Source organism: Artibeus jamaicensis, unplaced genomic scaffold, assembly GCF_021234435.1.
Source record: "Artibeus jamaicensis isolate MK-2021 breed Jamaican fruit bat unplaced genomic scaffold, CSHL_Jam_final contig_519, whole genome shotgun sequence".
NCBI lineage: Eukaryota > Metazoa > Chordata > Mammalia > Chiroptera > Phyllostomidae > Artibeus > Artibeus jamaicensis.
This window is the reverse complement of record NW_026521871.1, coordinates 32,564,856-32,591,560: the sequence shown is the minus strand read 5'-3', so window position 1 is coordinate 32,591,560 and position 26,705 is coordinate 32,564,856. Positions and strand designations below refer to the sequence as shown.

Here is a 26,705-nt window from a genome sequence, read left to right as displayed (position 1 = left end):
AGGCCTTATAAAGTCTCTATGTACCAGCTGCCATGTTTTAGAGAAAACGGGAGGGAAACTTTAATCTGATCCTGGGACACAAATTGAATGAGTTCACCCCAAAGGGGACCATTGACATCAGAAGAGACCGAAATACTGTCAACAGGGCAGATGAGAACTTGCCTCCCTCTCATTCATACTGTACTCTATTCCTCACAGTTTGTGACCCCATGGGGGCCTGTTGAAACATTAAATTTAAAGAAGCTACCTTTTCTTTGTACATCTGAATGTATAAAGGATGAATGAATACTGGAGCCTGGTTCGCACTTGTATCAACAGCAGTGGATTTATAAAGATGAAAAATCTGTATCTGCTGCCAATCCTGTGATAAGAAGGTGTGGTATTTATATAACATCATGTCTTGAAGCACTTTGCTAGAACAATAGTGTTTATTTACCTAATATCAAGAGTATAGTTTTTGTGGCCCTAATGTGAATTCATAAGTGGCAATTGTTTCTGCTTAGAATCAAAACAAAAAACACACTCCTTTTATTGTTATTTTGGATACATCTGTGGTCCAGTTGCAACATCTGGAACATGTTGAGTCTAGATCTTTTTACAAACAAAAAGAATTCTAATATTAATTTTGTTTTTTAAAGGGATGGATATTTACTTGAACTGGAGCTGTTTGATGTAAAATATTCAATGTCAGGAAAAAAAACAGAGTTGTCTAATTTGTGGCTTGAAACAAAAGCTTTTGTGATACTGGATTCTGGGGAATTTGATTTCTACTTGTCAGACTGTACAACTGTCCAATAAACATTTGAATGGTCTGTTAACAAAGTAGCATTTCTTTTAAGCAATGGACAGCAATGCCAAGAAAACCCAAATGATCTTTAAAACATAGCCAAACAGTTTTTTGTTCATGTTTAAATCCAATACAAATATGGCCCTGGCCAGTGTAGCTCAGTGGATTGATCATGGGCCTGCGAACCAAAAGATCGTGGTTCAATTCCCCGTCAGGGCACATGCCTGAGTTGCAGGCCAGTTCCCAGCAGGAGATACACCAGAAGCAACCATACATTGATAAAAAATTTTAAAAAATTAAAAAAAAAACCAATAGGAATATTTTAAAGTTTTTTCAGGGAAAACTTAGAATTTGGTATCATGTGTATTGAAAATTGTGTTGAACTTTACTACAAGATTAATATTATCCTATGTTAAGAGGAAATCAAATTCCAAAATTTCTACCATATAATTAAATCCAAAGTTGAGGTCTCTAATGCTAAAGTTTACCTGAAAGCATATCCTTAGGAAAAAGCAGGAAATTAACAAATGTGTACTAATTGGCTAAAAATACATATTTTTTTTCGATCACCTCTTTTCAAATTCACTTTTTTCTTTTCAGATTCTGAAAGCAATGTATGTCCTATGTGGAAAAGCTGAAAGATTTCGATTATAGTGATGAAGATAGATACATAGTACTACCTTTCAGAGATAACTTTGTATATTGGAGTTATCTCTTTATTCTTTTATCAATTTGGTATCTTTTAAAAGATTTTACATTTATCAAATGAGCAATCTGAGTTGCATTTTGCTAATCTGGTGGATTTTTATCTACTTCTGTAGCAGTTAGAAATATTAACTAAAAAAGAGCAACCAACCAATTAATCATTCAACAAGTATTAAGAGAGCTCATCATATCTTGTGTTTAATACTAGTTTAAGAGCTATGGAAAATAAAGCACACAGTTGATTTCTTCTTTATGGAATTGATAGGCTATGTGTAAGATGAGACTAGCACACTTGAAACAATTCAAAAACAAAATTGCACAGTAAATATTATAATACTTATTATTTTAGTGATTATTAATTGAGACCATGTAAGTCTGTAGCCTAATTAGGGTTCATGTGATTCAAGAAACAGAAACCTACTAAAAGAAGAGTTTATTGGAAAGATGCAGAGGTATTTCATAGAGTGGAAAGCATCAAGGCACTGGAATCAAGAACTACTGATTCTTGAGCTCTTAATTCAAATCCTAACAGAAGAGACTTTGATTGACTCAACTTAGGTCAATTTTTATTCACATACAATCAATTGGAGCCAGAACAAAGAGGTCATGTGGCACCTCGAATTACCCAAAAGGCAGACACAGTTGACACCTATGTTATAGCTATCTTCTGTTCTTCCTTGATAAAAGAACCCACTTCTTGTTTCAGGCAGCAATGTGCTCAGGCCCAGAGGATGAATCATGACTGATCCAAGTCAGTTATTAGTGATATATTTCCCTTTTGCCAGATAAGCACTTAGCCAGATTCTCTTTGAGATGGAAGTGGATACACAACACAGTTCTGGCCAATGAGTATAAAAGAAAGGCTCTAAGGAAAGATTTTCCTCCCAAATAAATCAGAGATATAAGAACAGAAAACCTTCCTTCCTTCTACACTCTTAACTCTGAGCGTAAGTCATGCTTTATGGTACTAACTAAAGAATCCCAGAGGTGCTAATTCAGAGCCCTAATATCACTGAGCCTCACCACCAATGTTGGAACTGCTTACATCTAGACTTCATTTTAATTTAACTTTAAAAAATCAGTATTATTGAATCACTTTTAATCAGGCATTCTGTTACCTCTATCCAAAAAGCATCCAAAATGGTAGTTATCTCTTTTGGGGCTGTGGTAGGAACAGGTTCTTACAGAAGGGGTTATGAGGACAGGAAGAAAATTTTGGTATAGCTAGCACAGTTTTCCATGGTTCAGGTATGGTGTTAAGTACTACATACATGTTCTTCCACCTAGCCTATCCTTCTACTGATCCCCTAAGGTGAAACAGTTGTACCCACCTTTTATGGAGCAGAAAACCGAGCTTCGGTGAGGGTAAATGGCTTGCCCAGTGTTATTAAGTGCTAGAAACAATACAAACCTAATGCAAATCCAAAGACTTGATATAGTCCTTCCCCACTTTCACATGTGCTGTCATCCAATATTGCACAGAGTGAACTTTAGACACTGAAATGGCTATGAGAGAGGAAAGTAAAAGTGGGATAGAAAGAAAATTCCACTCAGTAAGGGAAACTTGACAAGACCTTCAATAATAGGTAGAATTGAGAGAGGAAAAGCACAGCTAGAAGGGCATGCTAAATGAAAGGAATACAGAAGGTAGAATGAGAAGGGAACATTGACGGACAGTCTAATGAGGTCTATGTAGGGTGAAGTCGTATGTTCAAGGGTTCTAAGAGCCAGGCTGAAAAGGTTAAATTTAATATGATGAAACTGGAACTAGGAAACCCTGGGTGGTTTGTGAGCAGAGCATAATAGCAATATATTGACAGTAGTGTTTGATGGACATTTAGATGGCATAGATTCTAGTCAGATACCAATTGGAATCACCAGGCACAAAATGAAGAGAAGGTGGCCTCACTATTTTTTAAACTAAGGATAAGTCCTATAGTCTAGAAGAAAGTGGTGGGGACAGAAGAAGGTCTGTTAGAGAAGCAATTTAAAGAAAAACAAATGGAATTTGATGACTGGCAAGATACAGGAAGTGACAAAAGAATGGTTCCTTCAACTCTTTTTCTTTCTTTCCTTTTAAAGTATGTGTATTCTCTTCTTTTCTTCCTTCACTCTGTGATTGTCTTTCAACTCGTGTTCTATTCTTCTGACTTTTCACTTCCTTTATTTTGTCTGTGTTGGCCAAAATGCTAGCTGCAGCTACACAAATCAAAGCATTTGCCAAAGGGGGAGCCATGGTGGTCCTACAGACAGACTTTTTCCCAGTCAATTCCCCATAGGACAAAGGGAAAATGCTTAGGAGGGAAAAGAAAACATCTTTTGGGGGTGATAGGAAATTAACTTATGTTTGTGTTAATCAAATTATTTTCAGAGACTTTTCTGCTAAGCTCTAAATACTGATCTTCTAAATGCTGTATTTATTTACTTGACGTGTCACTTCTTTTCTCTATAGTTATTGTCACTCTAAACTGAGGGGCCCCAGAGCAACAACAGAACTTCAAAAGTTGTTAGACCTTAGCACACTGTTGCCCGCAGCAGATTTCTCTGAGATTTTCCACATTGCTGGAAAAAAACACACAATATATTAAAAAAAACTCTTTAGCAATCACAGGTTCTAACATTTCTCCATCTCTTTGGCCATTCTTTCAGTTCCCAAATGTTCTTTGAAAATGAGGGACTTACAAATTTAAATAAGAGTTCTTACCTGGTTTGTTAGGAGGATGTCCAAGAAAGAGCTGATATTCAAATTTTCAACAGTTGGTGTTTACACCAGAGATTTCCTCTCTTTTGTGGCTTACATCTCTCCAGTTTAGGGAAAGAAATTCTTGGAAATGAATGTAACTCTGGTTCATTACAGTGGACTAGAATTTCAAGGAGGCTCCAATACCAATTTGTCCTTTGCCCAAAGTGCTGAGGAAGAAAAGAAAGGAAGAAGCCAGACTCCTGAAAACAATATAAAAAAATCCCCAAGCAACCCAAAAGAAAAATGGCCAAAGCCTATGAACGAGGCATTCACAGAAGAGGAATTTGAACAGCCAGCAAACAATAGAAAGAGGTTCAACTCCATAAGCAATCAGATAAATGGAAAGTAAAATGAAACCAGATGCCATTTCTTGCCCATCAAGATGAAAATTAAAGTGTGAATAATCAATATTTGCAAATGGGATAGACAAATGGGACTGCCACTCACAGCTGTAAATTAGTATCTATTGGCATAGCACTTTAAAGGGCAATTTCATGCAGTCTATTAAAATATGAATCATGAGACTTCTGCCAAGATGGAGGTGTAGGTGGAAGTACTGCTCCTTTTCGCACAACTAAGTTTAAAAACAACAAAGTTTTAGCAACAAAAATGCAGCCAAACCACAGAAAATTGAACTACATGGAAGTCTGACAACAACGAACCCTTCAGCCAAACAGGTAAGAGGAGCAGAGCCAGCAGCAGAGCAGGGTCGGGCAGGAAAGATCCACTGGACAGACCGGGCGCTCAACCCAGGTGCGCTAGCAGCCGTTGGCAGATCCCAGGTGTGGAGAAGCGGGCGGACCCACTGAGGGCTGATCGTGGTCACACATTCCCATGCAGATAAACTGGTGAAGGAGCTACCGGTGAGATGGACCACACAGGCCCCAGCGGCAGGAAGCAGCAGAGGGAACCGCCATTGTCCCTCTCTGACCACGCCCCCACATACAGCGTCACGAACCAGTGACCTGGGTGGTCCCGCCCTGGTGAACACCTAAGGCTCTGCTCCTTATATGTAACAGGCACGAACAGATCAAAACATGGCTCAAGAACAACTCAGAGCCCCAGAGCTGAAAAATCTAAGCAACAAAGAAATAGACAAACTTTCTGATGCACAGTTCAAAACACTGGTGATCAGAATGCTCACAGAACTGATCGATTTTAGTCACAAATTAGAGGAACATATGAAGGCTAAACTAAATGAAATGAATGGAAATACACAGGAAACCAATAGTAATGGAAAGGAAACTGGGACTCAAATCAAAGGAGTGGACAAGAAGGAGGAAAAAGTGACCAAACAGAAAAGAATGAAGAAACAAGAATTCAAAAAAATGAGGAGAGGCTTAGGAACCTCCAGGACATCTTTAAACATTCCAACATCCGAATTATAAGGGTACCAGAAGGGGAAGAGGATCAGCCACGAGTGAAAAACTTATTTGAACAAATAATAAAGGAGAACTTCCCCAATCTAGCAAAGGAAATAGGCTTCCAGGAAATCCAGGAAGCTCAGAGAGTCCCAAAGATGTTGGATCCAAGAAGAAACACACCAAGGCACATCATCATTACATTAGCCAAGATTGAAATGAAGGAGAGAATCCTAGAAGCAGCAAGAGATAAGGGGACAGTCACCTACGAAGGAGTTCCCATCAGACTGTCAGCTGATTTCTCAAAAGAGACCTTACAGGCAAGAAGGGGCTGGAAAGAAGTAATCCAAGTCATGAAATCCAAAGACCTACATCCAAGATAGATCTATCCAGCAAAGCTTTCATTTAGAATGGAAGGGCAGATAAAGTGCTTCTCAGAGAAGATCAAATTCAAGAAGTTCATCATCACCAAACCCTTATTATGAAATGTTAAAGGGACTTACCTAAAAAAAGAAGATAAAAAACATGAACAGGGAAAGGACAGCAAACTCACAGTTATTAACAACCACATCTAAAACAAAAGCAAACTAAGAGGACAGCTAGATCAGGAGCAGAACCATAGAAATGAAGATCACATGGAGGGTTAGCAACAGGGGAGTGGGAGAAGAAGAAGGGGGGAGAAGGTACAGGGAATAAGTAGCACAGATGGTAGGCAGAAAATAGATAGGGGGAGGGCAAGAATAGTATGGAAAATATAGAATCTAAAGAACTTGAGACATGTAGTCATAAAGTAAGGGGGGAATGGTGGGGGAGGGGGTGTGCAGGGTGGAGGGGAATGAAGGGGGGAAATAGAACAACTGTAATAGCATAATTAATAATATATATTGAAAAATATGAATTGTGCCTCTCTCATGACCCAGCCACTAAACTTCTTGATGTTCACTGCAGGAAAATATTCACGTGGTTTCAATTAGATGGGTCCATTATATATTGTTTCCAACAATAAAAAGTGAAAAAAACCCTCTAAATGTCCATCAGGGAATGGTTAAAATACATGGTATATGTCCATGTTACATAAATTATGCTACAGTTAACAGGAACTAGGTGGATCTTTATACTTACATTAGAATTCTCTGAGTCATACTGTTAAAGGAAAGAAATCAGGCTGCAAGATGCATATAGTATAATAACATTTGTATTAAAACACAACAAAATATTATGTATTCCAAATACAGATGTACTCTGTAAGTACAAATATACAGCATACGTATACATCCTCTACAAGTATACTGAAAGGAGTACATATTTTTCCACCAGAACAAGCACTTTCTATAAGTACATATACCAAACATTTATACAGAGGTGAGCAAAAGTAGGTTAATTAAAGTAATAAATATAATAATCAATCAATAAATAATACCACAATAAACTGTTTCACATACAACTATTAACCTAATTTTGTACACCGCCATATAAGTATGCAAAAGGGGATACCTAGAAACAAGGTCTGAAAGCATTTATACCAAACTAGCCACAGTGGGGAGGGATCTGAGATGCAGAGTTGGTGGACAAAAGGAGACTTAAACCTTAATTTTAATGCTTGTAATTATTTTAAGGAAGGGAAACATATTCATGTATTCTCAAAAGTAGGTAAGAAAAAGAAATAAATAAACAGAATAAAACTATGAAAATAAAGTTGAGAGTCACTAGGGATGAGGAAAGGAAAAGGTACAAATTCTACCAGCTTTTCCTCCCTGCTTCTCCATGAGTGTTAAACAGTTTCTGCTTCCCTGATTTGCAAAAGTCTCCTTGCTGGTGTTTCAACTTGGAAAAATCTGTTTCAAAGAGACTGGGAGAAATGCATGTGTAAGTAGGGAACCAGAAGTGTGGACCAAGGCTGGAGATGATGACCCCACTTATTAATGCAAATGTATCAGAAATGACTAAAACACTTCTTTAAAAAAAATTAGAAAACACTCATAGCCTCTCTTTTTCTTTGGCTACTCACATGGAAACCAGGGATTTAATATATAACTTGTCCCACTATATTAGCCATTTCTTCCTCCAGGTAGTTTGCTAACACAGCACAATGGTTAAGAACTCAGAAGCTGGGCTGGGTTAAAATTGCCACTCTGATATTTACCAATTGTGTAATCTCAGACAAGCTATTTGACCTCTGCTTCCATCTCTATAAAATGGGGATGACAATAATAATAGTACCTATTATTGTCATAAAGATTAGATAAACTAATAGAAGTAAAATTGTTACAATAGTGCCTAGTACACAGAAAACACCATTATCAGTACCAGTGCTTATTGTCATTATTGTTACTTTTAATGAGTAAATCACTTCTCAAAGTTATGTGTTTAGGCAGATCTTATGAAGCCATTGTGAAGATTAGGTCAACCTGGTTCACACCAACCCCCAAATTCAGGCAATTTGCTCAAGAGATCAAGTGTTGAATGAAAAAACTACTTTACAGGTCCTAGGGTTAAAGGTGCACAAGGAGAGCTTAAGCAACATTGCTTGGTGGACAAACATCTCTGCAAGTATGTACAAGTGCACTCAAGATGCATGTTGCTATGCTGGGCCGTGTGAATATAGGCCCAATAGAAGCTGAGGCACCATGCCTTCAGATTTAAGTGGAATTGGCTCAAACACCAACCCACATACAGTGGGAATGGCATATGCCTCTTCTATCTCCCTAGGATTTCTGGGAGTATGATTTATGCTTTTCCAACTCACTTTGTGCTCTAAGCTACTGTTCCTGCTGAATTATTTCATCTGTGAATCATCTTGCTGCCCTGATTGTAGTCCTGCCTATAACATGTTGCTACAGAGAGGAAAAAGATACCTTTTCCTTGACATCCCTCACAGAACACTATTGGCACAAAGCTTTTCAGCACTATTAGGGACATTTTCTTGTGGAGTCACAGAGGAAAGCCATAAATCTTTTAGCTGTGAGCCCTTGACTTAAAAATGCTCTGGTTGACCTCACTCATCACCTATTTCAGTCAAGATTCTTTGTTGCAAGCAACAGACCCAGACAGTTTGGCTGATTTAAGCAGCAAAGGAATCTCAGAAAGGACTGAATAATCAGGCTAGGAATCTGTGTCTCCAAGAATGACACATGGAATCGTGCTGCAGAACTGCTCCAGTGAAGAAACTTTGGCTGCCACTGCTGGGCACTGAATTGCAGCACAGCTTGTACAACTGACAGCAGTGGCCATGACTACTGTGACTGATGTCATGGCTGATGGTGCTGTTGCCATCCTTCTCCAGAATGTATTCTCTGCAGTCACCGCTTTGTGGCATCATTAGTCTCATATTCAAAATTCAGGTGAGTACATCTCATTGGTGTTGTCTAGGTCATATGCCAAGCTCTAGCTGCAAGAGATGCTGGAAAAGTAGGCTCTCTGTGATGTAGGCATTCTCAAATCCAAACATGCAAGGTATTTATGGCAAATTAGTTTAAGTCAGTGCTTCTTGAACTTTAATGTGCTTATGAAGCATTTGAAGGTCTTATTGAAATGCAGATTCTGATTCATTAGGTCTAAGGTAGGCCCGAGATTCCATAGTACCCAAATGCTGCAAAGCTGCTGGTCTGGACCACACAAAACAGCAAAGCTCTATAGCAAAGAGTTTCAAACTTGGTTGTACATTGGAGTAACTTAAACGTTTAAAAATACCGATGTCCAGGTTTCACTCTCAGCTGACTTAATTTGTCTGGGAATTCAACTTTTAAAAGCCTATGGATGATTGCAGTGTATTCAGATAGCATTTTTTAAAGGAAACTGCAACTTCCCCTCACTTTGCAAAATTATTTCTTTCCTCTATTCCCAGATTTCTACTTCTTGAACCTTGCTTGGTTTCCCCCTTGAAATTCAATTACTCTCATTTATAATGCAGAAAACTTGACACTTCACCCCCTACTTCCTTAAATACAACTCCGCATATCCAAAGACCAGATAAAGAGTGCACTTAATCCAGTATTTTCCAAAAAGTATGCTACCTGTTGCCCTGAAAGAGTGTAATCTGAAGAGATCCACAGATAAACATTTAAAACTTTACTAATTATACATTCATTTTAATGTGTGTTGCTAAACAATGCAACTAGCACAACAAATGTGATTTCATAAATATAACTGTATAGGGAGATACCAAGTCAGTTTTTTAAAAATTAGGTAAATAATGATGTAGAAATTCAGAGCAGATATAATAAAAATCATGAAAATGGTTTGCAAATAAATGAATTTTGAGAGTGCTTATGCTAATTGGAGTCCCAGGCTTTAGGAGCACAATAGAAATGGCAGAGGAGGCTTTTTTAAAAAGCCACTTTTTTTCTTCCCATCCTGTTAGTCTGTAAAGCAGTGATTTTCAACCTTTTGCATCTCATGGCACACATAAAGGAAGTACTAAAATTCTGTGGTACACCAAAAATATTTTTTTCTGATCTGACCAAAAAAATAGGTATAATTTTGATTCATTCACACTGGACCTCTATGTTGTGTTGGCTGTTGTCATTTTTTTTGTAACAATCTAAGCAAAAAGAGGTCAGTGCCCCTGACTAAATAGTTAAGTACTGCATGTTTTAAAAATTCTTGCCACACACCAGAGTGCCACTGCACTCTGGTTGAAAAATCACTGCTTTGCTCTGCAGGGGTGTCCAACCTATTGGTGTCTCTGGGCCACACTAGAAAAAGAAGAGTTGTCTTGGGCCACACAGTAAATATATTGTAACATGTAATCACAAAAAAAATTCATGTTTTAAGTAAATTTGTGATTTCATGTTGGGCTGCATTCATAGCTATCCTGGGCCACATGTGGCCTGCAGGCCATATGTTGGACACCCCTGCCGTGTAAAGGATAAGGAAGCAATATAGAGGTTTATTTCTCAATTTATATGAATTTGCTACCAATCTTAACACATTGAAGTGATTACAGTCAATAGTGATCTCAAATAACAATTTTTTACTAAGTAAAGATTTCTTGGGTTTTTAAAAGAATACCACCAACCTCTGAAAAAGTCATGATCTAAACAAAATGACTCTAAGAATTGCTTATGGAATAAGAAATACAAGAACTGGTTTAAATTCCTTAACCAATTCATCTTTGACAAAAAAAGAGTGAATTTTTTTTAATTGTTGAAAGCTGCCACAAACCCAGGGAGCCCAAAAACTCGTAAGCAGGAGAAATTTTTAAAATTTCATACCCAGTCACAACATTATGAGATTTCAAAACAAGAAAAGTAGATCTTATGAGCGCGGGCCTGCAAACCAAAGGATCAAGGTTCAATTCCCAGTCAGGGCACATGCCTGGGTTGCAGGCCAGTTCCCATCAGGGAATGCTCAAGAGGCAACCATACATTGATATTTCTCCCTCTCCCCTTCCTTTCCCCCTCTAAAAGATAAATAAATTAAATCTTTAAAAAATAAATCTTAACCAGAAATTAGATTAACAGCTGATTTCTTAGGAGCAACAGAAACCAGAAGATAACATAACATGTTCAATACCATGAGAGAAAATAAAAGAGAATTGTTCTTAGAATTATACTATATCTAGTATAATTATATTCAATGAACAAGGGCAAAATAAAATCATTTCAGGTGGAAAAAACCCTGAGAGTTTACCGCATCACACTCTCATTAAAGAAAATTCCATAGAATTTACTTCGGGCACAAGGAAATGACATCTAATTTAAAGGAGGAAAACAGGAAAGAACTAAAGTAGTAAATAATATCAGTGGCTTATAAATTTGGAGGTAGGTGTGCAGAGAAAAAAATATCCTAAGGCCTTTGAATTATTCAAGAGGAAAGTAGAGATATTTATTATTTTGGACTTTAAAATAGTGGAATAATTAGCTTAAAATATTCATAGAGTATATTACTCCAAATAAGTTGAGAAAAAACATATACCAAACACACACACACACACACTCACACCCAAGGGGCCTTTTCTCTGATATTTTAATCTTTTTTTGTTGTCTGCCATTCTCATTTATGGTAATAGTTTTGTAATTTTTTCATTATGACCTTCTTTTTTAAAGAAAAAAAATTCTCCTTTGCTTATGAGAATCCCTTTCAGCCTTTATGGAAAATGTCTCCCTGTGTTATTTTTATGTTTGTTTCTGCCTTGCATTCCAAATATACCTTGTCTGGGATCTTTTGGGGGAGTAAGTGAGGATTACGGAATAAATTTCTAGGTTTTGAGATTCCAACAAAAGTATTCTTGTGAAATGCAGGTCTAGGGTTTCAAAATTTCAGAATATTTTCTTTTCATCCAGAAATGGGACATGCTTCCATTGGGTCTTTTGTATGTTCCCTACACTACCTTCAGGTAAAGAAGATGTCGTCTTTCAGAGACAATGGCTTTTTGTAACGCACTCAGTTCCAGCCCCGACCTTGGGCCACTCCAAACCCTTACCACCTGCTGTTATACTTCCAGGCCTCAAGTTTCAGAGACTAACATCTTGCCCATGCACAAGATGACCAATAATTGTCCTGGTTTGTTTGGGACCTGGTTTTCACGGAGGTGGAGTTTTTCAGTGGGAAAATCAGGAAAGTCTAGGGCAAACTAGTTGGTTACCCTACACTCCCTACACTCATATCAGAGCCAGAGGAAATCCAGTTAAGTCACTGCTCTGGTTTTCATTTTAATTTCTAGCATCTTATGATTCCCCTTCATTTTTTATGGGTTTAGCTGAGTATCAAAACTAAGGTCAGTTTTTATTTTATCCAGTAATACTAGGTATTGGTAGTGATAGTTTTTCAGGCTACAAAAGTCCACCATTTTGCTATCTCACAAAGTAACATTTCATGCTTTTCACTTGCACAAAAGTGAACTTAGAGGATAATAGTCATGGCCAATTACCTGCTATTGGTATAGCGGTCGGGTAACCGCTGTCGGGATAGTTTCCAAAGTTGTGTCATTTGCTACATGAACCGCCTCACAGCTCACCCTCGCTCAAGGTACTATTTATTTCCCTGACCTTGAGAATGTTCTAGAATTCTCTAAGCAGGCCTATCTGCTTCTTTCTGTAAGGCCTGGAAGACCAATTCTCTCCATTACAATTTAAACTCCCTGGCAGAAAAAAGATATTTGCCCATTTTGTTCATTCTTGCATCTGCAGTACCTGGTAATCATAAGCACTCAATAAATATTTCTTTAATGAATGAACATCCCGAATACCAAGCTGGCCTGACCTAGCTGGCTATATCTTCCAATCCAATTCCATCTACCTCGAATTTGTCAGAAAGACATCCATGCTTTGTTTCTTTCGATGTTCTGTCCCCTGTTCTGCTTACACTCATTTTTATTTTCTATTTTTGTAGGCGCTTCAATCGATTTGGTACCCGGCGCTTGGGATAATCGTGATGGGACAAATCCTCTGCATTCCGGACGCCATTTTGAAATAGCTCGTAGACACATAAAAATTTCTTTTTTAAATTTTAACACACATTTAAGTATGCATACTAATTTCAAGCATGCCCCTAAAGCACTTTTGGGGTAACAGGTGCATCTGGGGGTCAGATTGTTTGTCTCAGGGAAGCCCCTCCCCAGCTGCCCACTGCCGGCCCACGCATACCCCCTCTATACACCCCCCACCCCCGCACACCATAGCCAGGGGAGGGGGCTGACGTCCCCCGAGGCGTCCCCCCCACAGGGGGCGGTGCTGTCACCCATTGGCTAAGTAGTCTCGGAGGAGCCCCAGTACCCAGAAGGCTCCGGGGTCCCACGCGCAGCTCCTCAGTCCGCCTGCGCCCCTCAGCCTCGCGGGGCAGTGCTTAGGCCTCCTGAGCCTCGCTGCCACCTTTAGACTTTTCTTCTCTTTTCTCCGGTTGCCCAGTCGAGGCCGGGCAACGGGCACGAGCAGACCAACCAGCACCCCAAAAGTGGTGCCAGAAGAGCAGCCTCTGCCCTCGAGCCCCGTCTGCGGGAACCGCTAGCTGCCGCCATCATGGTGAGTTGAGGAGGAGGCCTGAGGGGCAGAACAGCATGGCCGAAACTCGGAGTTTGGGGGGAAGGTGAGGCGCGGAGGGGAGCTGGAGGTGGGGGCACCCAGCTGTCCTGTGAGAGGCACCTGCCTGGGTCCACGTCCGGCCGCGGCCTGAGAGTCGGCGGCCGGGGTGTGGCCTACCAGGCACAGCCGGGCAGACGAGGAGGAGGAGGAGCACGATGCCGGGAGGGTGGTGGAAGGGGGCGGCCCGGCGGGCCTGCTGGGACGGGCCCCAGAGCGACCACGTGCAAGGCCCGCGGCCTTCGCGCCCTCGCCACCTCCCGCCCCGGCGCGAACTAGGCTGCGGAGAACGGGTCCAGGTTCTCTGCCCGGCGGGACGTGGGGTGCGGGGCGCCCGGCTCCCGCCCCTCCCCCACCCGCAGGCCATTTTCCCGCTCTTGCCCTGTGGGGACCAGGCTGGCGGCCTCCGCCAGGTGGCGTCGGGTGCGCCGCCATGAAACGCCACGTGGCGCCGACTTGCTGAGGGGCAGACTTACCGAGTGAGAGAGCCCGCGTTTTCTCCGGAGGCCGCGCCCTGCTGGCCCCCCGTCAGGGCTGAGCCGTGGGGCTCGTGGGAGGTTCGGGACCGGGAGGGCTTCCAACTGGGGTGTCCCGAGGGCGGGGCTTGGGAGCTCAGCGAGGGGCCGGGACCGAAGCGCTTTTGGGGGCCCCTCCTTCCGGCCCTGGGGTGCGGGGCGGCTTCAGGCCCCAAATCCGCCAGCCTCCCGCGTTGCAGCGCGAGGGTAGCGTGAGTTGCCTTTGCTTCTGTGGGACCGTGGGTTTGAGAAGTTTGGGAATTTGCTCTCGGGGGAACGGTTTTCCTCTGTGCGTAAACGAAAGAGCTTTAAACCAAGTGTACGGGGTGGGGGGATATTTCCGGGGTGTATGTGAGTTTTGGTCAATGGAGAGAGTCGATTGCCCACCACCGCAAAGTAAGTCTGTGAACACTTTTGATTAACCATTAAGTGACAAATGCATCATATATCATGTGTTTATTATAATATTATTCTCCGTTTTTAGACTATTCTCTGTGTTTAGACTAATTCTATGTAAGTAATATCTAATGACTTAGTCATGTAGTTACACATATTAATATTTAATAATCATTGTTAGGTGCTATAAATGTTTGCAATAATTTTTTTCCACTTTCAGAGGAAAAGGGGGACAATGCTAATAATAGCTTACTGATGTTTTTCTAATTATAAAATTAACATTCAATGTAAAAAAGTAGAGGTCTGTCTTAACCTGTTAATTTTCTATATCTGTGCCTTTTCAGATTGTTTTTGTGCATATATAGCATATAAATAGGGAAATTTTATTTTACAAGTTGCACCATGCAGTACTATTTTACATCTTCCATTTTTCACTTAATATAGTGGATGTTATTTGAAAGGCAAGTTTAAAATAACTTTGGATATATAATGTGAGAATATAAGATTGTATCAATACTTATTTTAGCAAACTGCCTTATAATGAATTTTTTCTACATTAAAACAATACCGTGATGAATATTTTTGTGCCAATGTTTTGACATGCTTGTTCTATTAATTCCTTGAAATAAATTGCTAGGAGTAGACTCACAGGGTGTGTTGTGCCCATTTTATAACAATTTTAAGTTACACGTCTTTCCAAATTACTTTTGATAAATTAAAGCGGTCACCAGTATATCACTGATGGTATATAATCTATTCTCCATTTAAGTTGCCATTGTAGTAGCAGGAAAATAATTCACTGTGTTGATGCACTTTTTTATTACTAGCGAAATAGAAGTTTGTCATTAGCTTTTAATTTTTTTCTTTATAAATTCTTAAGCTATCTTTCTATTTGGATATTTATTTTTTCTAAATGGTTTCTAAGAACTCTTAATATTAACTGTTATATATAATAGAAAAAATTTAGTGGTGATAAGCAAGGGGCCTTATTCCTAATTTCAATGGAAATGACTATAATGTTTCAGTTTAAACCTGATGATGGCTTAGAATTATAATGACAGCAAATAAGATTAATTTATTTCTATTCTACTTGGGATTTTCAAATTTTAAAAATGAATGCCGTATTTTTACCAAATGTTTTCAACAGTGAATTACAAAAATAGCTTTCATTTACAAAAATGAACCATCCTTGCATTTCCAACATAAACTGACTTTCATTGTATTTTTTTTTAATACACTACTGGGATTTTTACATCCTTCCTGGAGGAATAGTGGGCCATCTTAATCAGATTTTGATATTTGAATGGTATTAGTTTTGTAAAATGAATTGAGAAATATTCTTTTTTCCCCTGAAAAAATTTTTTGAGAAAAATGTTTGAATTTTCTCTGCCACTTTCTCTTATCATTATTTCTGTTTTGGTGCCCAGCACCGCAAACACAAATTGTTTCTTTACAGTTTGAAAAAAAAACTCCCAGTGAAATTGATCTGGGAGTCAAAGGTTCTCTTCCTTTTCTTAAGATTGTTTTCAAAGATTTGCATTTCTCTAGAAAGTGAGCCATTTCATCAAGATTCCCAAACTTATTCCCATGGAGCACATAAATAGCATTCTTTCATAATCGTGTTCACATCCTTTTTTTTATGACTAATGTATCTGTTGGCTTTCTTGCCCTTTTTCTTGTTCTGCTTTTACCAAAATTTAGATTTTTTCTGCAAGAGTTTACTCTTGGATTTATTTAAAGATTTTATTTTGATTTTTCATTTCCTTTTGCTTAGTTTTTGCATTTTCTTTATTAGCTCCTTTTTTCTAAGGATATAACAGGAATACAATAGGGTCGGGGGGGTCAGTGTATATAGATCTCAGTTTGCTTGCATGTAGACATAGTTGAATGAAATAATACTGTCAAACAGTTGACATCCCAAGAGCTTTAGTGACTGTTTTCTTTTTCTGGTGTTACTGTCATTTGATTTATCCAGCTATAACAGGGAATATATTACTGTAAATAGCAGTGATGAGAATTGTGTGTATGGCCTCCAGGTTCACCCCTATTTAGCTTCTCAGCATTACTCATTTTGAAACTGGCCAACTACTTTGAAATATAGTTAAAAATAATTACTTCTTACATTTAACTTACATGTAACATTTTTTGTGTGCTTATGATGGTTAACACTTCAACACCAAACTTTTTGCTTTCTTGTGGAGTACTTTTTGGCTATAGTTTAAAGTAACTGAAGATTTTCTATTGGTTATGGATGTTACATATATAAATTATAATTATATATAAATACACACAGTAGGAATTTTAAAATCCTTGGTGTTCAGCCTTGTTAGAGTACTTCGCTTACTTTGTTAGCTTCTAGTGCCACCTTCTGGCTAAGGAATAGGACCTGAGGGTGCCTTAATTTAAGGCATTATGACACTGGTAAAATGATTTGATGGGATTTATATTTAATACCCCAAATAAGCATGCAGCCAATCTGACCAACCCAACTCCAAGCCAAACTTCCTATAATAGCTAATGGCTTTTTTCTCCTTTCCTCCAATCACCATTTAGTTCTCTCAAGTATCCATTTTACTTTTGTAAATAGAATGTGAAACTTAGAACTTTTCCTCTTCAGTTCTGGTCACTATCAAAGCGTTTCTCAACCATGACCTTATGCAAATTTTGGACCAGATAATTCTTTGTTGTGGTGGGCTGTCCTTTGATTATAGATATTTATTGTATCCCTGGCCTGCAAAACCTCCCCTTGATGATAATCATTACATTATCATAACCCCTTATAATCTGGCACAGTTTTATGGTCTGATGTTAACATCTGTAAGTTGAAAAAAAATTCTTCTTTTCTGACTCACAGATAATACTGTGGTTATTAAATTAAAGGGTATCCAAAATTTATCCAAAAATGAGGAAATCGAGAGGGAGAAAAGAAACTCTACAGTAATTTCAGAACCACTATTTTGTGTTTTGGAATTTTGATTAAGCTAATTGAAAGGGATTGATAAATTGTCTACAGTATGGGAAGCCTAGTCGAGTTCTCAATAGTTCAAGATATGTAACTTCTGTTATATAGTTCCATTTAGAAAAAAAAGTTAAAATTATAAAAAAATTGTTTTTATGCTTTTTAATGGAAAAACTTGAGAAATACTTGACTCTCACTTTATGGTCATGAAATGTCACCCACAATTAAAGGAAAGAATTAGAAAGTATTCAGATAGAAGCACAGAATGGCAATTATAAACACATTAACACAAAAAAGCCAAAATGCTTAATATACTTGGTGACTTGACAATTTTTATTTCATCTCATGAGTATAGCAGTTTGTAGAATCTTAAATTTACCAGTAATTTCTAGCATATAACAGAGTAGAAACTTTACCTCCTTTGTTCTTTTCACTAATTTCTGTAAAAGGTACTGTGCTTACCTTTTAAAAGATAGATAGCAGTTGGTTTCTTTTGTCCTTGTTTTCCTTCATAAACAGAGGTATAATAGCTTTATTCTACAAAATAGCTTTTGCCACCTTTTGTACTTAGCTCATATTCAGTAGGCACTTTATAAATGAGTTGCAAGTGAGCAGATATGGCATAAAATAATTTCTTGAAGTTCCAACTCAGTTGGTAATTAATAAAGTGTCTGCAAATAAGTCAATAGTAAGACCAGGAAATAAACTTTCTTAACCTATTGAAAATTCAAATAATGGGACACTAACTTATATTGGCATACTCTTTTCAAAATGAATTCACAGATGTTATCTCACTTCATTCTCAAAGCAATTTTCTCAGAAATAAACAGCTGCAAAGTAAGTGGCTTATAACCCAGTAAAGGATATGAACCTGCATCTCATGACTAAAGCAGTTTTTGTTTCATTATGCTATATTGCCTTTCCAGCATATATTATCAGTAAGTTCTGTCTCAAAGAAATTTACATTAAACTTAGTGTGGGAAGACTAAAGACAGAGTCCTGACCAGAATCCAAAAAATAATGAGTTTCATGTGTGGGTCTCTTTTTTTGAACATAAAGATGGTATCATATCTATCAGTCCACTGTAAAAATTAGAAATTATCAGGACTGATTTGGTATGATTCAAGAACGTTATTTCAAAAGATGCTTTGAATTACCCTAGCATTAGGAGAAAGGATGATAAGCCTTTTTTAGCAGGAACTCCAATATGTGAGCAGATAATGTTTTCATGATGCACCTCCCAAAGTAAAACAAGCCTACTAACAGAAGGATTTTTTTTATATTATAAAATCCATGTTAATTTTGGGGGATAGAAAAATGAGACAAAAATGGTTTAAAACTTAGATATGTTTTCTTTTTGATGCTGCTTTTAGAATTTTGTCTACTTAAAAGATTTACCATAATTTTAAGTTACTTGTAAAATTCAAATTTACTTACTGGCAAAGAACATTATGACTTGAGTGATTTTATTTTTTACAAACATGAATTTACTAATTATTTTCCATTGATTTACATAGTCTTTTCACAAGCTCAATATAAAATCAGTGTTCTACCACAGAATTGTATAAGAATGTTTTATACTTTAAAAGCAAGAATTATATTTCACATTGTATATGGTTTTTGCTTGTATATCTAGTGATAATATCTGTTTACTAAATTACAGTCTGCTGCAAATTCTGAGACTCCAAAGCCAACCATCTCCAGAGAGGCCAGCACCCAATCCTCCTCATCTACGACCAGCCAAGGCTATGTTTTACCTGAAGGCAAAATCATGCCAAACACCGTTTTTGTTGGTGGAATTGATGTTAGGGTATTGTATTCATTTAATTTATTTAAAAATGTATTTTGTGAAGAATGAGATTTGGGCTCTTGGCAAACAAAATTTCTTTGTACTTAGTGCAAGTTTGGAATTAGTTTTGTATCTAACCTTTGGGGACTAAAAATATCTTTGACAAAGAGCTACAGGTAGTTTGGGGATGCTTGGGGGAAATAGTTCCACATCATCAACTCTTTTATAGCATAATTGGCATATTTGAATGCTGAGTATTTAAAGTCAAATTCTTTTCCATAGATGGATGAAACAGAAATCAGAAGTTTCTTTGCTAGATATGGTTCAGTGAAAGAAGTGAAGATAATCACGGATCGAACTGGTGTGTCCAAAGGGTAAGTAAAATATGTTAAGTATAAATTATATATGAATTAGTCTGTAGAGGATTAGAGAGGCAGAATTCAAAACTGGTGTTCTTACACATGTATAAGTGAAGTTTGTGACTTTGTTCATTTCTTTCATGTAGAAGATAAGTTTGCTGCCAGCTCTTTCATTTATTGCTTTCCTAGTATTTGTATTTAAATTTTTCCTACCTTCATTTACTTCATCTATGTGGATTAATCAATTTTTTCAAAGAATTGTTTTCTTTGCACATTTCATAGTATGTTAAATTTTAACTATCTTGCCATAGATAATAAATTAAATTTAGGATCATAGATGGGGATTTTCTGTTAATGAATAAGGTTCCCACCCTACTTTGATTGTAAGAAAAAGAGTGGTAGTAGTTCTAGATTATCTATCATGTACATCTTTAAAGTACTTAGTATATTCTTCATCCTTTATCGTTATGACTTTTGTTAATTCTTAGAATACTAGTAGTTGTAAAATGTGCTTTTACACATAATTTATCTGCCTTTCTAGCTACGGATTTGTTTCATTTTATAATGACGTGGATGTGCAGAAGATAGTAGAAGTAAGTAATTTTATGGAAAACATCTCTTAATTAGATTATGGATGTAATGTTTAGTATTGTTTGAGTCCTGAATATATATTCAGTCTTGTATAAAATATAGAGATAGATGTACTTCTTTTCTGAAAAACAAACTTGAGTAATCTTGCATAATTTGTGAGAACCTATTTATTTTTATTGGGCCAGTCTTATATAAAACATAGAGATACCTTTCCTTTTTGAAATACCAATTTGAGTAATCTTACATAATCTGTGAGAATGTGTTTTTAATTGGGCATCTAGCTTCATGAACTAGAGATAGAATGTAAAGGTTTTTGATCAAATTGCACAACATCTTTTGACACTTGACTTAGTGACGGTAAGTAAGGTTTTGATAAATTTTGATATACTGTGTTTTTTACCACTGATCTCCTGGATAATAGGAATTTTAGATTTGGGTTGTTTATCAAAGTCTTGGAAGTAAAGATTTGGAAATTGATTCTACTTTTGTTACTATTTTATTTTCAGTCACAGATAAATTTCCATGGTAAAAAGCTGAAACTGGGCCCTGCAATCAGGAAACAAAATTTATGTGAGTAAAGAAAGGATTTTTTTCTTGTTGACACATGAGTAGCTATTTAGAGAACTAAAAATAAGATTTTTCTTTTTATTCTTTAAAAAGGTACTTATCATGTGCAGCAACGCCCTTTGGTTTTTAATCCTCCTCCTCCACCACAGTTTCAGAGTGTCTGGAGTAATCCAAATGCTGAAACTTACATGCAGCCTCCAACCATGATGAATCCTATTACTCAGTATGTTCAGGTAAAAATTATCTACATTCTTTAATTTTTTATTTATTAGTTTTATTTATTATGGAGATCTTATAGGTGGGGGCACTTAAAAATAAGCTAGTCTCGTAGCTCAGTGGATTGAGCGCAGGTCTGCGAACCAGAGGATCACAGTTCAATTCCCAGTCAGGGCACATGCCTGGGTTGCAGGCCAGTTTCCTGCAGGGGATGCACGAGAGGCAACCATACATTGATGTTTCTCTCCCTCTCTCCGTCCCCTCTAAAGATAAATAAATATTTTTAAAAAAATAAGCTAGTCTCACTTTTACCCTCTGTGGAATTATATCCATAATTTCCATAAGTTATAATACTGTTCCTGTTTGAATACTTTGATTAGTAGAAAATCTCTTTTTTTTTAATCTGTCAATCTTAGTGTTCCTTATTCTAAGGTAAAATATGCTTCGGTATGGTCATAAGCCTTTATCTTGAAACTGACCTATGCGTAGCCACATAGAACATACCTTTTCTTTTTTTCTTTTCTATAATAACTCATAAAATATTTCAAGGCGGCTTTTCTCATGTGTCTGCCTGGTTTATTTCTCTCTAAGGTAAGTCATTTGTCTAGTTAATTCTTCATTTGCAATAATTTCCAGATGCTTCCCATATAGATTGCCAATTTACAGATATATTCTGGTTCTAGAATGGATAGGTTTCTTATGACTTAACTGTATTTTTAAACTGAGTCTGGCATACAAGGTAAAACCTGATTATACTTTTAATATTTGAAGTGGTATGTGGAATATTTATCTCCTGTTGATGATAAATAACTTATTTTCATTTTATTTTATTCCATTTAAAAGCCATTTTATTTGTGAGAAAAGAAACAAAACAATAATGAAATAGTGCCATAGTGTTTCTCTTTCGTTTATATTTTCCATCTTCCTAAAGTATAGGGTATAGTTCTTATTTTTCTTGCTCTACACATGGCTAGAAGATAAACAACTTATTCCTAAGATTTATTATGAGTTATTACCTATTCTGGGTATATTCAGGTATTCTACTACCTAGAAGTTTTTCATCAGTAATACTTCCTGAAAGATGTACTATATTTTACTGTCTCTTTTCCAGTTTTGGGTTATATATTGCACTTAATGTTTAGAAGTAAAATACGGAAAGAGCCATAAAGTCTGTAGGAAGACTCTACATTGACTACACGTTACCCCATGATAATGTCAAAAAAATACAAAACTTCCCAAAAGTATTTTTACAAGAAATAGCAGTTGTATAAATACAACTTTAACATGGAAAACTATCCTAATAAGCCTTGTCATCAGTGTAAGAAAGAACTTCTGATTAGAGATACACACACATATAAGAGAAATATAAGCTACAAAAATCAGTCATTTCCCTTATTTATTCCTTAGTCCTAGAGAACACTTTTTTTTTTAATGAAGCCAGTCACTCAAATAGGATCTTGTATATAGAAAAACAATTAAGACTTCTTAGTTTTTATAGTTTTGTTCTTTTGGGAAAAATATTTCTGCTTTCCAATTTTTAAACATATACTTTGCTAATATCTTCTTTCTGAAACACTATTTTCAGGCATATCCTCCTTATCCAAGTTCACCAGTTCAGGTCATCACCGGCTATCAGCTGCCTGTGTACAATTATCAGGTAATTTAAGAGGGAACAAAGTGATTTACTTTGGGATATTATTGAGGCCTTTATTTACATAAATTTCCTTAATAGTTTCCCATTTAAACTAGTTGAGTATGCCTGAAATTTAAGCAAAAACCTCGAATTAAGTCTTTTGTATTATTAGAAATAAGGAAATGATGTTATGACAGGGATGTACTTAACAGGAAGTTTTCTCTTGTACTGTCTTACAATATTTGGTGTCCCCTTCGTAATGCTTCATCCTTGCTGTCAAATAGCTGAAACACTCAGACTGACTTTTATACATTTTACTAGGAGAATAGGTTAAAATAAAATGATTACTCAATTCTTAGAGCATTGACTTCTAATTATATTTGATTGTTTGTTTTAACTGGTACAAGACAGTAGTTCTCTGAATTCCTGCTCAGATTTGATATGACCATATCTATGTCTCATGACCATTTCTATGGTAATGTATTCAAAGAACTACTATTTTTGAGTTTTCCTGAATGCTAACTTAAGAAAATTGAGAAAAAGATATTATTTTCATATGAAAGTAATAATAAAATCCTCAGGTATTAGGAACATAAAGTACTAGTTTCTTTCATTTTGTTTCTTTTATTATAACGAGTTCAAGGAGCCAACATGATGAAACATTGTTTATCTCATATCTTTGTGAAAAGTGTAGGAACAGTGAAATAACTACTACCTTTTCTAAACATTTTTATTGTACTTTTTCCCCATTACCATTTAGTCCCCTTATACCCCTTCCCTCACCCCACAGTTACCACACTGTTGTCCATGAGTCCTTTTTCCTTTTTGCTTAATCCCTCTACCCTTAACCTCCACTCCTTAGCCCCCAGCTTTAGCTGTAACCTTGCTTTTTATAAGTCTCTCTCTATCTTGCTTTTTTTGTTTGTTTTTTAAGATGCCACCACAATGGCCCACTGGGGAACAAAGGAGTTATGTTATTCCTCCGGTAAGTTGAATTAGCCAAACATATACTTTCTGGTTTTTAAAGTATTTTTTATTTTTTAACTATTACATATTTCTTGGCCTTTTGCCATATCAATTATGCCTAGAAACATTTTAAATTGTCATTTTACATTATATGTTACATCTTTCTAATTTCTTGTCAATTCAAATGTATGCTCCCATGGGAGAAACTGGATTTTTTTTTTCAGCTTGCTATTGTGTGCTTAAGCAATGGCTGCTCTTCATACAGCAGATGTTCAGTTAGTTACTTAATAGAATACACAACTGGAGAAAGGTAGTACTAATACCTGTGCTAATGGGATTCTGTGGATTTAGAATTAGTGTTGAATCTGTTTGTAGTTTTCTACCTACAAAAAAATCTGTTGAAGAGAAGCAAAGTAATATTTTTCTGTGATACAGTTAACATGTTTATATAAGAAAAGGAATAAAACAAGAGTGCTATCTCTGAAATACCTGAGTCTTTATTACTTTTGGTCTTCATCAGGACTGGGTATTTGAAGGACATGAGTTAACACTCTCAGGCATTGGGAGATACCCTCACTAACATTTTGAAGTTCGTTGTTTTAAGAGCCCTTCTAATTCTGATTGTGTTGAGTCTTAAAAGATATTTTAAAATAAAGGACTCTTACTGAATTTCAGCTATACAGTTTAAAATGAAGTTTCTGTGATAATGTAATTGAACTTCAATATGACCCACATTTAAACTTTTAATATCAGCTTGCCATTTTGAAGACTAGGTTGTTTGGAAATGTATATAATGTACATCTCTTTAATTACACTTTTACCATTTTAAATGTAGGTTTATACAGCTGTTAACTACCACTGTAGTGAAGTTGATTCAGGAGCTGAAGTGTTGACTAGTGAATGCTCAGTTCATGAAGCTACTCCATCAACTGGAAATGGCCCACAAAAGGCAAACATACAATTTTGTTTATTAATATTTTCATATTTTTACATTTTAATATTGGCCCTTTGAAGAGTAAGCATTGTCTCCAAATTTAAATGTGGAAACTATAAATGAGTTTGAATAATGGACTGCAAATTGTTAAAGCAGATGAAATTTTAGGCACCCCCAAACTTTTAGTGCATGCATACAATTTCTGATCCACCAGTCTTTTTCCTGTGTTCCATTTTCATTTTTTTCTTTGTTTAACCATACTTTAATAAATATTGTATTGACTTGATTTAGCAGAATTCAATGGGCAGACTTCCTCAAGTCTCCCAATCTGCAAGAGGGATTAGTATGAATTGTGTCTTTTTTTAAACCAATTTAAACACTTATTTAGCTAAATAATAGCATACAATTACTTTTATGGTATTCTTTCTATAATGTTACATATGGTAGATTTCAAGATTGGTGGTCACTGGTAATAACTGAAATAGTGAAGAGTAGTTTTTTTATTATTACAGCACATTTCCTTTAATCACTGCTTTCAGTTTTGAATTAATTCTCTTAAGTCTAATTGAATGAGTGGGAATATGGGTAACAGTGGGGAATTTTCATTGTTGTGTGTGGACTTTTTCCAGGTGTTTTTCAGTAGGGAAAAAAGTTGAAAACTACTGAACTATAGGGTGAAAAAATTCCCTGATTGATATGTGATTTGAAATTTGGAAAAATGTTAAAATAGCTCAAAGTATAATTTTAGTATCAGGTTCTTATTCTGGATATTTTTTCTTGAAATGTTGAAGTTCACTGTTTCTTATCTACCAGGAAAAATTAAAGAGCCTTGAGTGAATATCTTAGGGTTTCAATAAATTGAGCTTTTTTAAAAAAATTATTGTTAATTACAGTTGTTTATATTTTCCCCCCACCCCACTGAAATAACATCAATTGAGCTTTTTAAACCAGTACTTTATCGCTAAGGTTCTAAAATATTTCTTCAGCTCTGGCTGGTGTAGCTCAGTGGATTGAGTGCAGGCCTGCAAACCAAACAACTGAGGTTTGATTTTCAGTCAGGGCACACGCCTGGGTTGCAGGCCAGTTCCCAGCAGGGGATGCTTGAGAGGCAACCATACATTGATATCTCTCTCCCTCTCTCCTTCCCTTCCCCTCTAAAGATAAACAAATAAAATCTTTAAAAAATAAATATTTCTTCAGTTTGGTGGAAAAGTTACATTCTAAGAGATGTGGTAAGAATTATGAATTCCATAAGAATTCTCTAGAAATAAGTATATGTATTCATTAAACCTTATATTTGAAAAGCTTATTAACACTAAGTGAAAGGAGTAGTCTTTACATGACTGAAAACTTTGTGTTTCAGAAATCTGTGGACCGAAGCATACAGACAGTGGTGTCTTGTCTGTTTAATCCAGAGAACAGACTGAGAAACTCTGTTGTTACTCAAGATGACTACTTCAAGGTATGAAAGGAATAGTACAGGACAAAAAGTGCATTTGCCAGCCACAAAGCCTCTTTTTTCCTGTGGTATATACATTTTGAGATTGTATAGAGCATTTAATTGAACTTTTGACATTCGACTGTAATCAAAATTTTACTTGGTAGTGCATTTTATGCTGCTCAAATGATACAGTGTTTGTTCTTAGGGAACAAACCTTTAGTGGGAGCTTTTAACTGAAAGACTTTGTGAAAGAAAAAAATTGAAAGAATATTAGAGGAAATAGAAAAGTTTAAATACAGAAAGCAGCACTTAAAGAGTACCAGATGGACTTCTGTTAGTAAAAACAAAACTTTTTAAAAAACTAAATTTTTCATCAGCTGTCTTTGGGTCATCATTGCCAAATCTTAAAGAATCTTCATCAGATGGTCTGATTCTAAGCCCTTGGTTTCTGAGTTTACCAAGATTTCTTCTTAAATTAAATTGTTGCATAAAAGTAGTTATTTTACGTTTGTTATCAAAGTGCAGGAATATTTCCCCAGATGGGGCACTTTTCTTTCATTCATGTTTTTTAAACCTGAAGTAAATATTTTAAGTATTTTGCAACTCTTTAGGTCATAGTGATAATAGGAAATTTTTAATGAAGTAAAAAGGACTGATTTTGTCTCTTCTAGGATAAAAGAGTGCATCATTTTAGAAGAAGTCGAGCAGTGCTTAAATCTGTTTGA

General features: G+C 36.5%; 1 protein-coding gene across 1 annotated transcript; it reads left to right on the top strand.

Moving 5' to 3' along the window:
* The first annotated feature begins 16,937 nt into the window (after positions 1–16,937).
* DAZL (deleted in azoospermia like) lies at positions 16,938–26,705 on the top strand. Its single transcript, XM_053669075.1, has 11 exons — positions 16,938–16,946; positions 19,148–19,294; positions 19,556–19,647; positions 20,174–20,225; positions 20,730–20,793; positions 20,884–21,023; positions 22,592–22,663; positions 23,574–23,624; positions 24,441–24,554; positions 25,903–26,001; positions 26,652–26,705. The coding sequence occupies exons 1-11, from the start codon at positions 16,938–16,940 to the stop codon at positions 26,703–26,705; spliced, it is 894 nt and encodes a 297-aa protein (XP_053525050.1).

Excerpts from the sequence above, each read along its gene's own strand:
- DAZL (XM_053669075.1), top strand. Across the intron at positions 22,664-23,573 it reads TGCCTGTGTACAATTATCAG|ATGCCACCACAATGGCCCAC; the intron begins GTAATTTAAGAG and ends TTGTTTTTTAAG. Across the intron at positions 24,555-25,902 it reads CTGGAAATGGCCCACAAAAG|AAATCTGTGGACCGAAGCAT; the intron begins GCAAACATACAA and ends TTTGTGTTTCAG.